We start from the raw sequence: 16,461 nt of genomic DNA, 5'->3' as shown, positions 1-16,461 counted from the left end.
CATAAAATTAATCAGATTTTATTTGCATGCACACAGTACATTTGTATTACATAAAGATTTGCAGAAAAAGTGTCGAATAATTGGAAGGGTGAGATGCATTTTGAATTTTAAGCTGTGGCGTTATGCTTCCGCATTTTGATTTAAGCTGGAAGTTATAATACGAATTGATTGCATTGACTGAATGGCTATTCAATAGCCGCTATTGTAAATACAATAGCAGCCTATTGTAAATTTGTGTTTAAATTAACATAAATATTGTAGAATTAAGTATAATCATTAAGTATCATCAATTAAGTATTAAGTATTATAAATATTTCTAGTTTATGTGTGAGTGAGTATTTATTATTAGCACATTGGTAAAATCATAAGTCAGATAATTAGGTAAGAGCAAGACTTTATAATTATTGTACATGTTCTAACAGGTTATTTTCAAAAACATAAATCATCTCATAATCTCGAAAAATGTCACAGTTGTCATTATAATGTATTAAAAATAATTTCAGAGGGATTGTCTAAGCGTATTTATGACTAGTTAGTGAAGGCATATTAATTGAGCTGATATTTTAGTGATCTACTGAATTGACTAGAATATTTTTGCATTAGTTGGTTCTAAAATTGACTACAATGTTTTTGCATTAATTTTCTCTAAAATTGACTAGAATATTTTTGCATTAGTTGGCTCAAACATTATTTCAAATTGGCTTATCGAGTTGCTTAAAGCAAGCCTAACTGGTCCAAAACATGACTTGACGATGGTTGAACGTCCACATCAACTGGGGGGATGACGCTACTAACTTCAGGTGTCGAGGAAACAGTAGATGATGGTATTAAGATCCGTGGTGCATTTCCAGGAGCAGAATGAATTTGACGACTTGTGCTGGGAACGACCCCAGCGTCACCGAGTGGAGGGCGGTTTTGCCCCCCAGCTGTGTGGGGTCGAGAGTGGGAGGAGTCAAGTGGGACGACGTCACCAAATCTTCGAGAGGAAATTGCACCTGGAATTATGCAATCAATTTTGTATGACCCAAGTTTTATCTTGTGAAATTTCCTGTATAAGAATGCACAAACCTTGACTGATTGTTTGGGGGTCAATCTCTGCGACAGAATTGGATGCCGTTGTTGGGATGGAATTATTTTCCTTGTCCAAGTTGCTTTCTTCAGTCTCCGCCGATGACCGAATTTCTCCTGTGATCAAACCTGCAGATTCTTGTCCATCCTCCTGGTCTGGTCCATCCGTCGGAACAGAAGAAGATGAGCAGCCAGGCTCTGTATTTACATATGGAAATCAAGTATACAAAATTATCATTAGTTTTGTAAAAAAAAATAGGCTACAAATTTAAATGCGAATTGAGACCTTGTGTATCCATTGAATCAGGTTCATTAGTGGATGGATACATCATTTGTGGGACGGGCGTCCCATCGTCAGCTACCACGTTGCTTTCTCCATCATCAGTTGGTGGGCTGCTTTCTCCGACGCCTGACCCTCCCTGTTCCCTTTCCGATCCTACCGTAAAAATGGGGGCCATGGCGAAATGCTTCAGGGTGCTCATGGTGTCCTCCATCGCACTCGTTGGTCTGAATGGGTCCTCTGGATCGATCTCAAACTTGCCTGGTGATCGAAATAGGGAACGAAATTTTCTTATGAATCCGTCACCTTCCTGTTGTTTCCTCCGTCGCAGAGGGGGTGGGGATGAGCATGTGCGTGGAAAGACATGGTCAGGATGTGTCAAACCAGGACAAAATATGGGCTCATCATCGTCCGAATCGTCATTTGATGTAGTTTCCTCCTCCACAGGTTGCTTTTCTTCCTTCTCCGGTTGTTGTGGTGGCGGTGGTTGTTCAATCTCAGGCTGCTCGGTCACATTATCGGATGCATTTTCTTCCTCCTCTGGTTGCTTATCTTCCTCGTCCGGTTGTGGCGGTGGTTCAATTTCAGGCTGCTTATTATCAGGTGCATTTTCATCTGCCTGTTCTTGTGGGTTTGGAGCTTGTTCAATTGCTGCATTCGCACCATTGTTGTTGGTGTCGTCATTATCTTCGTCATCATCATCCCTGGTCAGGTAGGCCCAAAGAAGAGAGATCAAACTGCAAATAAGATCCAGAGTAGCTTCCCCGACTCGAGCCCCGTCAATGGCGGAAATCCCACTTGTCAATCCCATCGTGCCACCGATGAGGGCTTATCGGAAATAGAATTACGAATTAATTTCTCATAAGATTTTTTTTTCTGTGAGAAATAAAACTTGCCTATGATGTCGGTCCATTCATATTTGACTTGTTTCTCCATCACCAACATTTGATGAACGTTGAAACCGATTTGCACACGGGAGGTGTAAGGAGCATTTCTGTAAAATAGGGAAATTTTGTAGGGATTTGCACATTTATTTATTTTTATTTGATATCATATTTTGCACGGTTTGAGAGGACATTTATTTTTACCCTGTCATTTCCTTCACGATTGCCGGAGCTGTTTTTTCGTCGTACGGAACGGAAATGATCGACGCAACTTTGTACGCGATGTGGGAGCAACCTGGTAAACATTTGGGGCAATTGACGCCGTCATCTATGTACATATGCATAACATTAAATTATTTTTAAAAGTTCACAATTAAGATTAATGCATTAATTAAGCATTGTACTTTGTATTTTCGCTGCACAAATAGTGTCGTTCAGTGTAGTGCACAATTTTCGCCCAGGCTCATCTACATTAATAACGTGTTTTTAACTGATCAAATATTATGATTTTGGATTAGCTTACTTGGTAGTCCAGCCAAGCTGCAATTGCATTTAGTAAAGATTGCCTTTGATTTGCATTCCTTGATACAATTCTCTTGGGTGTAGAATTGATAAAACTTTGGCGGATTTTTGTCCGGCTTTGCCAAAATACAGTCACGTTCCTCCTTGAGATAAGATGAAGATGTAAATAAATAGTGTAATTGTAAAAATTATTTAAGTAGGAAAAAAATATAAATGAAAAAATTACACGATCTAATTTCTTGATGTCTTTCTCAGAAATAGTAATCACGGCTTCAAGAATGATTTTCACGTCATGATTCAGGAGAATTTTGACTCCTCCGGTGTCAGCGTTGAGCTCGTCATAGATCGATGTAATTCCAAGGATGTAGGCAAGCCCCTCGGTTTGTGGGCATACCGTATTTTTCAAATCAAACTGGGCGACAAATCCAAATCCAAAACGGGGTCCAGCATACTTTTGTGTTAGCGGAATCGTATCTTGATAAGGATGTGCTTGCTCTTTGCAGGTCGTAGTTCGATTGGATGGGGTGCGAAGGTTTAGATCACTGTGCTTGTTTAGATACAATTCCGACTCGGACTGGTTGCAAACTTTCTCATCGGCGAGAAGTGTTTTGATTGTATCGTGCCTGAATATTATGTCCAATTATTATTTACATTAAATACAGTCTATTTAATCAACATGTCATGCATTTAGTCACATACTTTCCCGATATTGAAGAAGCCATTCGATTAAATGCGCAAGCAGCCCCAGTGTCAGTAATGATATCGGTGATAGCATCGTTGCAATCAATTCTTTTTGAACCCCAAACGCAGGCTTTGATAATTCCCAATGCCTCGTAACACCATAGTTAAATTGGAGACTCGATCAAAACGGATGAAGAGGAGCGCTCTGACAGAGAAAATAATAACTATCACAGAACCCGAGACACAATTTGAGGCTGGATGAAAAGAAGGCCTGTGTCCTATATGTGGCGTGCAAGTTCGCTATATCAGTTTCTATAGGACACAGTCGCCACCACTCAGGCACTGGCCTGAACTTATCCCCCTTACTCTATTAACAAAGAGCTCTCGTCGCTTCATCCTTATACATCCATGATAATTCCATTATCGCCAGTGCATGATGGGATTGCCTAGGAAGAAATGGTTGTGGTTGAGAATTTCTTAAAATAATTTTTGCGACAGGAGAGAAATTAAAAATTACCTGCTTCAGTTTTGGTATCAATTTGGTTTCGATGAAGGTTTTGTTAGGAGAATTCTCATCATATTCGAAAATATCAGCGTCCCGAAGGTTAAATTCGATGTTTTGTACATTTTGCTTTGCGTTGTTCCAATTTCTTTCAGAAACCAATGGGTTGCATACGTGCTGGGCCGTGTAAAGCAGAGCGGTTGTTTCTTCGTCTTGCCATTCAGTATCATCCGAATCTTTTGCAGAACCAATGATAGTTACATCACCATGAAGCCTATGAAAAATAAATTTAAGATCTAATAGAGGTTTGATATAAAATAATGTGCCAATTAAAATCTACGCCAAGTCTCGTACTTTTCAAGTTCTCTTATTTGTGTGCCGTTAAGATTGTTCCGTTTGTAGATCTGGACCTCTGGGTAAGCGACCCTGTCAATGGGGAGAGTAGTTTCATCGAATACAAGGACAGTAGGATTTTCGGTAAGCTTTCCATAGAGTTGTGAAGACCATTGGACGCCAGTGAAAAACAATGCGAATGTCAATGCCAACCAAGCAATTCTGCAATTAATTACATGTAAAAATTTAATTCCCCCATTGTTCTGCCGCACGTAAATGATATCTAGCTATGCACAAGATTCAGATTACACACATTTTAAACCTCTGGAGTGAACCAGACAATTTTTGTCCTGTTCAAGAATGTGCAAGTTCATTATTTTTCTAATCATTTTACACTTCGGATTTTGCATGGTAAGTTGATAATGGTACATGTGTGTCTTGTTAAAACTTTAAAAAAATCATTTCAGGGGGATGAGGGATGCATCTGTCCAAAATCATATGGAAAATTTGGAAAAGTTTCAAACCCATATTATGGAACAACATTTATGATGTGTGGCTATGAAATTAGGAAGTTCTACCCTCAAACAACCTGCGAAGCGGACACCTATTATCGTTGTATAAATAATAAAACCGTGCTCGTAAGAACTTGTGACACCAGGGATTCTTTCTGCGGGATATCACCAATATTGCCTGAAAATGAAATGCACCAGGACCCATGCGCAACATCTTATGATGTGTGGCTATGAGATTAAGAAATTCTACCCGCACACAAGCTGTGGAATGGACAATTCTTATCGCTGTGTAAACAATAACACTCTGCTCGTACAAAAATGTGACATCAGGGGTGCTTACTGTGGGATGGCGCCAATAGGACCTAAGGATAAGGACCCCTGTGCGAAATTTAGAGACTCCGAGAATTGTTTAACTCATCAATTTTATCGCGGATGTATGGACACCGACACGTTGGGAAAAAATTACAACAGTTCAATGCGACAGATCCACTGATTTCATGTAATTTGATAACTTAGAAACGATATTATTTTAATATGCATATATTACGTATCATCCATCATTGTCGTGTGTCAATCTTTGTCTCAATAACCTTTAAAATTACCTTATTTTAACGAATTATAAATTTTTTAACATGAAAAATAAATGTGACACGTAAGTAGAATTAGAATGAAAATATACTAGAAGGATAAGGATAAGGACCCCTGTGCGAAATCTACAGACTCAGAGAATTGTTTAACTCACCAATTTTATCGCGGATGTATGGACACCGACACGTTGGGAAAAAATTACAACAGTTCAATGCGACAGATCCAGTCCGCTGATTTTATTTAATTTGATAACTTATTAACGATATTATTTTAATATGCATATATTACGTATCATCCATCATTGTCGTGTGTCAATCTTTGTCTCAATAATCTTTAAAATTACCTTATTTTAACGAATTATAAATTTTTTAACATGAAAAATACAGAGGGTGAATCAAGATACAAAACTCACTTTAGTTTATTTTTCTACAGCTTAATTTTTCGTTTGTGAATTTTGTAAATTGCTTCAATGTGTAGCCCATTAGTTTGTCTAACGAGGTGCAGTCGCTTTTTCCACGCTATTATCACCTTTGATACTTTTTTGGAGTGATTTGGTTCCACTCGTTTTGAAAAGTTTTCCAAAACCCACTCAGCGCCCGAGCAGTCCGCTTGAAAATCTCTGCTTAAAGTATCAAAATCAAAAATAATCTATCTGAATAATGTCATGCGACTCGTCAAGAGTAATTTCAGTACAAAATTTATTTCTGGAAATTAAGTTTTCATTCAGTTATCGCGAAGTTGCTTTGAAAAACATGATGTAAGACTGCGTGGGGGCGTACACATGGTCCTCCTCCGCTTTAATCTATTTAGGTCAGAGTGACTGACCCTAAAAACTATTGCCTGACTCATCCCCAACATTTTGGATACTTTTCTGTCATGACGGATTTTCCTTATTGATGAAATTTGCGATATAGTACAACACATCCTCGATCCTAGCTGATCTTGGACGCCACTTTGGTGGAGGTGGAACTCCAGCCAATGATCCCTGCTTCTTTATGCTAGTGTCATTTAATACACTGGACCTATGGCTTCAACTGGCATTGAATTCAATTGTCGCCAGTTTCTTAACAATTTTTTATGGTACAATTCATCATTGGAAAACTCTTTTACGGCTACCTCGCACTCCGTGGGGGGGAGTGGGGGCATGTTGATGCACAGAACTAAGAGTTATTTTGCAAACTGTTCCCTGACTATCTGGGTACGGTACATACAAATTTCAGTAATCCCAGATGTCTCTAACACTTGTTATCTCAAAAACAAAAGTGAGTTTTGTATCTTGATTCACGCTCTGTAAATGTGACACGTAAGTAGAATTAGAATGAAAATATACTCCTTGAATAAAGAACAATATCATTTATTGATTATATAATGATTGGTCATTATGGAATAAATGATCGCAGGATATTTTCGCGCGAAAATCACGTGCCCACTTATTACATTGAGAGCGGGGTGAAATTCAATTTAAACCTGCGATCAGTTATTCCTTACTGCCCAATAAATGGGGAAAGCATTGCAGAGGTGTATTAACAACATGCAGCCAAACGCCACCCCATTGCACGCAAACTTAAGCGTCTGCCGAACCGACGCTCGTCCTCAGATTGATTGACATCTTCTTAGCTAAGGATAAGTGATAATCACGATGGCTATTTGGAACCAGTCGTATATGCCGCAGCATGGAAACGTTTTCATGAAATCAATTATTGAACATTTCTCCTCATAATACTGCATACTTAGGATTAGTACACAAATGCATTTGCATACGTGCCTGGTTGAATATGCATAGCAAACGCGTATGCCTATGTATTACCAAATTCTAGTGTACGTTTGATTTGGATTTTTATCATAATTCAGCAAGCCCTGCCATGTATTCTACGACAATTGAATTTTGAGCATGGATTGATTTAAAAAATATATAGATGTGAATTTCACCAATGCAGCGAGATATGCATAAGGTCATGAATGAACCATTTCATTGAGCATTATATCAAGTAACGTTTAATTATGCAAATGTACTAAATATTCTTCAATTGTTATTTTTAATGACTTCCTTAATTACTACATTCTACAAAAGTTACAGTTACTTAATATCCAAAAATTTGCGTACCTTCTGAGTGGATGGATGTTAGGTCGCATGGCATCCTTAATTCCAGGGATTTTAGATCCTCGGAGGAATTGAACCCCTGTCGAGTTCTGGTTCGGCTGAAGGCCTGAGAACCACGCCCATCCTGCCTTGATTTTGCTCCAGTTGCGGTAACAGAGGACCACGATGAAGATTAAGGTGCATGCTATGATGATGGACGAGACAGCAATTGCTAATATTGGCAACAAGGCCAATAACGATGGTGGGTTGTGGGTGACCTCTCTCTTCGGCATTTTGTAACGCCAAGAGGGCAAAATTTGCTCAAATTAGGGCTCGGGAATTTTATGTCGTAGTTTAAAGTGAATGTCGTTTGGAAAAAATTTGCCTTGTATGCTTTCAGATTGGAGAAAGTTGGCTAATGTTACATTTTCATGCAGGGATTGTCACGTTTTTCAGTGTTGTATTTTACAAAATATGAATTTTAATGATCGCTATTTATGTAAGAGGGCTTTTGATTTGATGAGTGCAGATTAGTTAATTTAAAAGTGATTGAAACTAAAATGTTTAAGCAAGGAAGTGAAGTTGTATTGCAATCGAGGATGGTGCCCTACAACTGACCTCAGCAGTATAAATGCACAAACCTACGTAACACAAAATGTACAACATTGTGTCAATTTCGAACATGGATTCGGATATGTATGTATATTGAATTGTACATCAAAATCATGCCACGACGAGGATAAAGTTGATATGCATATGTGCACATAATTCTACCCTCTTCCAACCCGGTAATAAACAAGGGCATGATCAAGTAGTACAAGTAAAAAATATTGTGCAATTTTGACCATATACATTTACATTTGTCCGGATTGATGTTTGTTTTGCCGAATGGAAAATAAGGAGGGTATGCACCAAACAAGAAATGGATTAATTATTCAATTTTTGGTGGTGTCTTTAGCGTTTGAGTGCGAAATTAGCTTGTGCATATTTGTTTGTACAAGTTTCGGATGGCAAATGAAAGTGTCAAGCGTTTCTTCCTCAATACACGATATGTAGATATCATGGAATCATGAATATGATGATCGTGATGGGGTTAAAATAAGCTTGCACCTCCTATGCAAAAACATACTACTAATTTCCCTCACGCAATATTTGATTCGTAAAAATATTTAGAATTTCGTAAAATTGTAATTTGGACAGATTATCAAATGTCGACTTGAAATCTGAACAGGATTCATATTTATTTGCATCGGTCGGTAGGACTTTTATTACAATTAAGAATTAATTAATGCCCTGGAAAGTTTCTCTCAAATACATACATAGTTAAATATCATAATGTGTTTTATGTATGCATGCAGATTGTGCAGAAAAAGAAAGTATGATGAAAATATATTACTATATGCCGGATGGAAGTGCTGGAACTGGAATTTTTTTTTTGGACAATGAAAACGATGAACACTTTTGATTATACAAAAGCCTTTCGTTTTACCTGGGGGGAACTTCTTTTTGCTAAATAAAATTTTATGAAAACCCTTGTTTAAACAAGACAAACATATGTATGCATATGTACATATTTAGATCGCGTGCATGAAACAAAGTGATGCGACCGTTTGACAAAGAAGTGTTTGTTATGTATGTATGCATAGTTTTAGACCCTGCATGTTGCACCAAATTTGATAATTTTTAAGAACTGGCGTAATTAAAGAGGTTACTGAAGCTGTTAATATGACCAATATGCTGAGGCTCCTACGACTATTCCGAATATGCTGAACCCCGATGACCTACTCTATAGGCTCATGCAAATATGGTCATCTAAATTTTCATGGTTACTATTAGATACCACTTCCGGATTTTCGAAACGTAAAAGAATTCTCAAAATTATATTTGCCTTGATTAGAGGGAGATATCTGCTTGTATGACCACTTAGAATATGGATGTCTGGAAAATCATTGACATCATCCTTGAAATCATTGACGAAATTATCCTGGACATCTTCTAGACTATTAATTAACTGAATAATGGATACCTGCAACAATAAATTGAAAGCATGTCTTGCTCTACTCGCCGTTCTGGTAAATAAATATGCACATAAATACCTTTCATTAACAATTTTGGAACTACTGAAAATTATTCTGTCATCGCAGATGTACCAACTTTTATCATTCTTCGCATTCGTTGCTTTCGCCATCGGCCTGTCCGTAGTGGCGAGCAACTTTTACGAATATTTGATGGGAGGAGCACTACCCAGTGCGTGCGAAACCTTCATTTGCATGTACCTGATCAGCATATTTGCAGAATTTCACATCTTTTGTCAAAAAGAATGTGTGGGGACAGCGTTCGCGTCGTATTATCGGTTGTATCCCACCCTCCTGACGTCGGTAAGAGAGTCGATAAGATCTCGCTTATCATGGCGGAACATTAAACTGTTTTCTCCTCTTTAGGTCACCATGCTCGTTTACAGCACCATTTACATGATCGCCTTTGCCCAGTTGTACTTTCAATTTGAAGAGGCACACATTTCCCTAGTTCGACCAGATGGCAGAAAACATTTTCCAAATCCGAACAGGAACAGATCATCGGACATTCTCGTCGTTGGCAGGGGAGGAGGAAATGGAGAAATATTAATTGGGACGGGAGGGTCCACCGAAGCTGAACAATGGCACACCGTCCTTTTTTTGTTGTCCTTATCCTACATTGTGTACTGCACCATGAAACTAATTCATTTGGACACGATCCACCAAGTTAGACGAATTACTAATCAAGCATCGTGTATCCATTGGATTGTCAGGCTTGGATTCTTGGTGAGAAAGTTTTTCGGTGAAAGTCTCAACATACGGTGGTTTTAGGTTGACTTTAAATTGCACAATTTTACAGGGAGTCCACATCGTGATGAATATTCTGTACTCAATCCCTCTCATAATTGTGGCGTTTTCCGTCAGTATCTACGAGTCTACTGGAGCCTTGACCTTTGTGCAGTTGAACGTTGTCGGAGTTTTGTGTGGAATTGTGTTCGCCGTAATGGAGACGAGACGACCGTGGCCAATTGCGAGGTCGATGGGGCCGTTTTACTTGTATGAGGTGCGTATCTGTTTATGCCAACCACCAGTGGCCGCGGAAGCTTGAGGGGACAGGGGACAATGTCCCCACGGTTATTCGATGTCCCCATCATCTGCCCATGTTATATAAACCCCTCCCTCCCCTATCCTGCAATGTTAATGTCCCCAGATGTCCCCACAGCTTCCGCGGCCACTGATCACCACATCATATTTAAAGTTAACACCTTAATTAAATCATCATTATATTTAATTTGTGTAGAATAATGCCCGAGCAAAATCCATCCTCGGGCAACTTCAGATCATCCTCATTCTCTTTTTCTACTATCGACCTTTCTCCATTGGAAAAATTAATGCTCCTCTGACCGCTCAAAACCCACTGGTCATCACTTTCTGCTTTTCCGTCGCCTTCACCATGCTCCACTACGTGAAAACACTTACTTTCATCATTATACAAAAAGAAGAGAATAATTATCAATTAGAAAACGACATTGTGGACGACGACGACATAATGGGCGACATCGTCGTGGTGGAAGTCGACAATCCGGGCGGATCCGACCAACCAGACCCGATTCCGGTCGAACCACGGGCAGAAATTAATGTTGACGATATGTGTAAAAGGTGCAAAAGGAAGAGTGTCGTGCATGAAAATGAGAGAAAACTTGATGACGTGAACATGAACAAAGTTGTTATTCAGCAAGATTCACGTGATACCAAAGATGACTGCAGTGGTGCAATGATCGAGAACAAGGACAAAGAACAGGACAAAGTCAATGTTCTTATCGAGGAGGATAACCCCACCAACATGCCCACATCCGAAGCTGGGGTGAATTCTGATCCCGAAAATAATGGGAATAAAGCCGTTTCTCCTAAATCTTGCACGAATTGTAATTGTGGGAACAATTCTGGGAATATTGGCATTGTCCTGCCCAAAGAGGATGATTCACAGGAAGAGTCAATCCCCAACATGCCACGCAACCACCCCGATAACCAAGTGTGAATCAAAATTATTTTATTTTACTACTACGTTCAAAAAATCCTGTCCCTTGTTTTTTAATTCCACAAGAATCAATTTATAATGAGATTGTACCCAAATGTATGTATGTATATACTACTAGTAGAAAGTATGTATGTACATGCAGCAATATTCACTTCATGATTGTCTGTCGGAATAAAATTATTAGCGTTTCGCATAATAAAAGACGAAGGAAATTGTAGCAGTTTAAGAATTGTAGTAATTTCGTGTGGTTTATGGATCATTATTTTAGATTGAGAGTAATTTGTAAAAAAAAACTGGTTTGTATTTTTTAAAAGATGTTTGCAATAATTGGGATATTAAATAAAGCGTTGCAAAAGAAATGTAGCAATAGGGTGAACCAAGTGGGATATATACGTGCCTTACGTCGTCTTTCGTTAACTAACGTTTAAAACGCTTGAAACTAATTACATAAGCCCTGTTTCGGGCTAAAAATTGATTTTTTAGTTTGTCGAATGTCGAAATGTCGAATTTTTAAAATTCAACATTTTTGGCCGTTTACCCATCGCCGTGACCTTGTGACCTACAACGACCATCTTCTAACCTAACTCCTCCCTGAAAATTAGAATGAAATCCGCATGTCGAAATTATCATTCGCATATTTGTAACATTATCGTGGATATAGACGGACGGACAGACAAGACCTTCCCATAAAGGGGTCCACCCGATAATAATATGAAGACTTTCTGCTACAACAACGTACATATGCATGCATGTAATTCGAATGCGAAATCATGTCCACCTTCTTTCTAGATTTTTATAACAGGAAGTTTTTTTAGATCGTGACTGCTGTTACCCAACCCTGTAGTCACCTATTGTTTTCGTACCATCATAACTATTCAGGATTTTAATTGGTCTCCAGCGTTAAACATGGTCTAAATATAAATGCTTACTCATTAACACCTTAATCAGTAAGGCGAACCGACCAGCAAGACAAAACCACACCGTGCGTGACAAACTGCGATAAAATACAAAGTCCTAAAATGAGACTGAGGAGACAACACAATGGCTTAATTTAAATGGTTTCATGAAAATGTTGTTACTTTTTTTCGGATAAGGTGAAGGTTGCCATACTCGTCACATCATCATGAATGATAATTCCATTCAAAATATATTTTGCAGACAGAAAATAAAACAACATCACCCACCACCTCTCGAGAGACCAGTCTCATATGAAACCTTTACGTCTGTGCATACGATTTTTCTCTGAGAAAAATTACATCAAAAACAACAAAGTTGAATGGGACACTTAAATGAAATGTGTCTATTACGTGGTGTTTGTGATTTAAAATGCGGACCGATTGGTAAAAGAGTGATTACATAATTGAAGTAACAGCGCTGCTTTACTTTTATTTTATTACTAAATAAATGCCAGTCTGCCTGTCGGTCGGGTAGCGTAGCTTCCTTGAAGTTGTTCTTTTGTTCTTTCTCAGAAAAACGTAGGCTATACGCAGTAATTCTCAGGATACAAATATTTTGGTTCTGCGGTGTGCATAGTTCTACATAATATCTAATATAGTGGTGAAAGGACGTTGGTTAGTGGTGGAAAGGTGTAAAATATTTCGGAAATTTTGGGGAAACTTTCGGGAAAATTGGGGAATATTTCGGGAAAATTGGGAAATATTTCGGGAATATTGTAGAATATTTCGGGAATATTGTAGAATATTTCGGGAACTTCTGGAATATTTCGGATTAATAGACTAATGTATGGTCATAAATTTAAATGATAAGTTACAACTAATTGTCCTTAACAATTTACTTTTTAGGTCACAAAATGTCGGAACCGTCCCTGTCAACCTCGTCGGAGTCACTGGCCAGCCTGTTGGAACTGCGGTATGATGATCCCTCCTCATCATCTCCGCCAAGAAGTCCGATAACTTTGGAACCAATAATTCTGCAAAATTTGCCACCTCGCGTGACCACTCCAATATTTCGAAACTCGTTTTTCTACAATCACGCAATGTTCACCGGAGATCCGTCCGCCAAATCTGTGAGCAGCAGTGGGTGTGGTGGGGAAGACCTCTCTTGGGACATTAATGGCAACTGGGGTTTAACAAAGAGCAATAATTATTCGCCTTCTTGGGGGGATGAAGATGCCAAAAATTCATACAAGGATTTTTGGAGCGTGGAAGTTCTGGATTTCGAAAAGGATCCAAATTTCAAACATATTCAGTCAAACAGTAACAATATTAATCAACCATGTTCAATATTTTCTTCGATTTGTGCTTGTTTTTTGTACTCTTTGGCAGAATGTTTTCTGGGTTAGTAGATATTTACGAGTTTATTGTGATTTTATTGCAGTGACATATTTGTAATATTATTTATGTACGAATAAATGGCGAGCTTTACTAAGATTACATGCCTACAAGAAGGACACTACTTTTGTACTTATCATTCGAAAAATTTCTTGCCGATTGCAACCAAAAGCAGGATAAAGTTGAAGACGGCTCGATTGACGGCGTAAACCGTGGAGGAAGCTAAAAAGGCGAGAAAACCGTTGATGGCAGAGGCGTCGGAGGCCACGATGTGCAAATGTTTGGACATCTCGGCTTCATTGGTGATTCCGTAGTATCCAAGAAATAAGCCGTACAATCCTAACCCGACAAAGAACACGGTGGCGTTGACGCCGAGGCGACTCTATTCAGAGAAAATCAATGAGTAGTTACAACTCTGACTTATTTTTTGTGTGATTAATTCGTCAATTTATTTACCAATTGTCGCGGGACGGTCCACTGTTCCAATCCCCCATTGTCCACGTACTGCCAATACATGTTTAGAATCATGATGACAAGGTTCACGGCCATCATGACTTTTGGAGAAGCGATCCCCGAAAGTCGCAGGATTTCTGTGATTGTCACCGAAATGGCGCTGGCTCCTCCGACGCTCACGATTTCTTGCCATGCGGCGTCTTGAACGGTCACAATCACCATTTTTAGCTTTCAGGAGGTTGCAATTTAGTGAAACAAGTGGAAGTCGGAGTGGTTTATAAAATTTGAATTGGATGAAAATAGAAATTGACTTGAGATCTTGCAAAATGCTCAAAAATTTGATAGCGTAGCAACGAAATAGCATTTTGATAGATTACTCCGATAGACTGTGGGGTCCGCATTTAGCATTTCGTATCTGTAGCTTGACCGTGAAGACCGAAATAAAAACCGAAACCGAAAAACCGAATAATTACCGAAATGTGCAATATTTGGAAGAAAGATCAGTTATTCCGAGTCAGGAACCCGTGTTGCTGTTGCTCCCTGAGATGTGGAACACTTTGGATATGCATTTTCTCATTTGTACTACTTTCACATAATACATACTGATATGCACTTATCATGACATAACTTATGCCACAAATTAACCAAATATATACATGCATCCTACAGTGCTTTGGATTATTCTCAATATTTTTACCGGACCAAGTCGGAATCCAGTATGACCTTAAAGAAGCAAACGAAATTACGCTAAAAGCAGTGGAGACTGTGGCTGGTGACAAATTTTCATGGATGGACCTGCCCGGTCTCCGATTCACGGTGCATTACGGATGCCTCTTTTTGCAAATGGGGACAGCATTATTTCTCGGGGCGACCAATATATGCAAGGTAAGTCACAAACGAATTAATGCTGAATTATGTAATAATTACCGATAACCCAAAAATTCAGTGTGGCGGGCTTATCAATTTTATCGCTGGAACCCTCTGGATCACGTGCCGTCTCGTAGTCACAGGATTTTGGGTACCATTGCTGTACCGAATTTTATCCATTACCAGCAGAACAGAAGACATCATGGTTATAAAAATTAACACGAAATTAATTATTCTGAACAATTAGCTAAATTCAATTATTTTTCAGAAATGGCAACGCTACGGATATTTTCTCGGCACCAATCTCATAATTCATGTCTACTTTCTCTTCGTGGTGCGATATTACACGATGGAAGCGTGGGACATGTGGACGTATCGACCAAGAACGCCCGACTTTCGTCACCCTCTCCGACGACACATTCCTCCCTCTGGAAAACTTATCGACAGAAAGTTCAAGTACCACAAGAGGCCCGCAAAAAAGGAAAACTTGACGGAATGGCGTCAACGGAAATTACTGCATGACTCGGTCACTCCGGAATATCGGGATCGAGTCGCGTGGGATTTGGAAGGCGGCGTCCCCATGTGGCATCTAGGGAACGAATTCACCATTCGTGGCGAAGATTATTCCGGCTTTGATCCCATGCGGCATTACGTGTTAGGAAATATAAATTAGTTAATTGATTAATTAGGAGTAAATTGTAACTAAATATGTGCAGAGAATATGAACGTATAGCGGACACTGGAGTGTTCGACTGGGACGAGGAGGATTTCCTAGATGACGAAAAAATGGATAAAGTTCGTGACGTCATTATCAATCCACAACTTGGTGCTTCAAATGCATTTCGTGATGTTAACACGACTAATTATGATAATACGGCGAATAATTCTGAAGCATCACGGAAAGTTGGAAAGGTTCCCGTTCTTGCGGGATACTATTCTGGACTAATCACAGGACTTAAGGGTCACGCTGGGCATCATGTGAGTCACAATTTCTATGAGGTTTCTGAATAATAGGGAAATTGACATTCAAAATTGGCTACAAACCTGACAATGTTCCCCGTCTGTTTTTACAAATTTCAGAAAAAGAAACATGCCCATCATACTTTTATGGAGAAAATTGTGGATGCCGCCACCCATACGAAAAAAGAAACACCCAAAAACATCAAAGGTCCCCCTGAGCCTAAAAGTGGAGGAAAAACTGAGAACCCTCAAAATAAAGGAGCTCCACCTCCTCCCCCTCCAGAAAATAAAAATACATTAAAATAGTGCAGATTTTAATCAAGGTTATCAAACCAGATTTATTTATTACGTTAGATTTTTCACTTTAATCAAAGTAGGCAAATAATT

General features: G+C 39.0%; 4 protein-coding genes across 6 annotated transcripts; 2 read left to right on the top strand and 2 right to left on the bottom strand.

The window, feature by feature from the left end:
* Positions 1–69: 69 nt before the first annotated feature.
* Positions 70–2,245, bottom strand: LOC118436607 (RNA polymerase II degradation factor 1-like). The gene is made up of 3 exons (XM_035855048.1): positions 1,355–2,245; positions 1,069–1,266; positions 70–995 (listed from the first exon to the last, which is right to left on the bottom strand). Exons 1-3 carry the CDS (start codon positions 2,157–2,159, stop codon positions 715–717), a joined length of 1,284 nt encoding a protein of 427 aa, XP_035710941.1. The 5' UTR covers positions 2,160–2,245; the 3' UTR covers positions 70–714.
* Positions 2,246–12,547: 10,302 nt separating this feature from the next.
* Positions 12,548–13,893, top strand: LOC118436538. 3 transcript variants are annotated; one of them, XR_004835536.1, is made up of 2 exons: positions 12,548–12,868; positions 13,306–13,893. XR_004835536.1 is itself a non-coding variant. In XM_035854855.1 (2 exons), the coding sequence occupies exons 1-2, from the start codon at positions 12,780–12,782 to the stop codon at positions 13,803–13,805; spliced, it is 564 nt and encodes a 187-aa protein (XP_035710748.1). In that variant the 5' UTR covers positions 12,618–12,779; the 3' UTR covers positions 13,806–13,893. The 3 variants fall into 3 exon arrangements, 1 of the variants encoding a protein (XP_035710748.1); XR_004835535.1 differs by having other exon boundaries at positions 12,574–13,244; XM_035854855.1 differs by having other exon boundaries at positions 12,618–12,843.
* Positions 13,894–13,916: 23 nt separating this feature from the next.
* LOC110854157 lies at positions 13,917–14,501 on the bottom strand. Its single transcript, XM_022102558.2, has 2 exons — positions 14,251–14,501; positions 13,917–14,176 (listed from the first exon to the last, which is right to left on the bottom strand). Exons 1-2 carry the CDS (start codon positions 14,467–14,469, stop codon positions 13,931–13,933), a joined length of 465 nt encoding a protein of 154 aa, XP_021958250.1. The 5' UTR covers positions 14,470–14,501; the 3' UTR covers positions 13,917–13,930.
* A 358-nt stretch (positions 14,502–14,859) lies between these two features.
* Positions 14,860–16,405, top strand: LOC118436537. The gene is made up of 5 exons (XM_035854854.1): positions 14,860–15,132; positions 15,194–15,319; positions 15,383–15,768; positions 15,831–16,092; positions 16,195–16,405. Exons 1-5 carry the CDS (start codon positions 14,878–14,880, stop codon positions 16,378–16,380), a joined length of 1,215 nt encoding a protein of 404 aa, XP_035710747.1. The 5' UTR covers positions 14,860–14,877; the 3' UTR covers positions 16,381–16,405.
* Positions 16,406–16,461: the final 56 nt, after the last annotated feature.

Source organism: Folsomia candida, unplaced genomic scaffold, assembly GCF_002217175.1.
Source record: "Folsomia candida strain VU population unplaced genomic scaffold, ASM221717v1 Fcan01_Sc009, whole genome shotgun sequence".
NCBI classification, from domain to species: Eukaryota; Metazoa; Arthropoda; class Collembola; order Entomobryomorpha; family Isotomidae; genus Folsomia; species Folsomia candida.
The sequence above is the reverse complement of the archived record's forward strand: the minus strand, read 5'-3'. Positions and strand labels throughout refer to the sequence as shown.

Excerpts from the sequence above, each read along its gene's own strand:
- LOC118436607 (XM_035855048.1), bottom strand. The coding sequence starts at position 2,159 with ATGGGATTGACAAGTGGGATTTCCGCCATTGACGGGGCTCGAGTCGGG. Across the intron at positions 1,267-1,354 it reads TGATTCAATGGATACACAAG|AGCCTGGCTGCTCATCTTCT; the intron begins GTCTCAATTCGC and ends ATGTAAATACAG. Across the intron at positions 996-1,068 it reads CCCCCAAACAATCAGTCAAG|GTGCAATTTCCTCTCGAAGA; the intron begins GTTTGTGCATTC and ends GCATAATTCCAG.
- LOC118436538 (XM_035854855.1), top strand. The coding sequence starts at position 12,780 with ATGGGACACTTAAATGAAATGTGTCTATTACGTGGTGTTTGTGATTTA. Across the intron at positions 12,844-13,305 it reads TTTAAAATGCGGACCGATTG|GTCACAAAATGTCGGAACCG; the intron begins GTAAAAGAGTGA and ends TTTACTTTTTAG.
- LOC110854157 (XM_022102558.2), bottom strand. The coding sequence starts at position 14,469 with ATGGTGATTGTGACCGTTCAAGACGCCGCATGGCAAGAAATCGTGAGC. Across the intron at positions 14,177-14,250 it reads GGACCGTCCCGCGACAATTG|AGTCGCCTCGGCGTCAACGC; the intron begins GTAAATAAATTG and ends TTCTCTGAATAG.
- LOC118436537 (XM_035854854.1), top strand. The coding sequence starts at position 14,878 with ATGCCACAAATTAACCAAATATATACATGCATCCTACAGTGCTTTGGA. Across the intron at positions 15,133-15,193 it reads GGGCGACCAATATATGCAAG|TGTGGCGGGCTTATCAATTT; the intron begins GTAAGTCACAAA and ends CCAAAAATTCAG. Across the intron at positions 15,320-15,382 it reads GCAGAACAGAAGACATCATG|AAATGGCAACGCTACGGATA; the intron begins GTTATAAAAATT and ends ATTATTTTTCAG.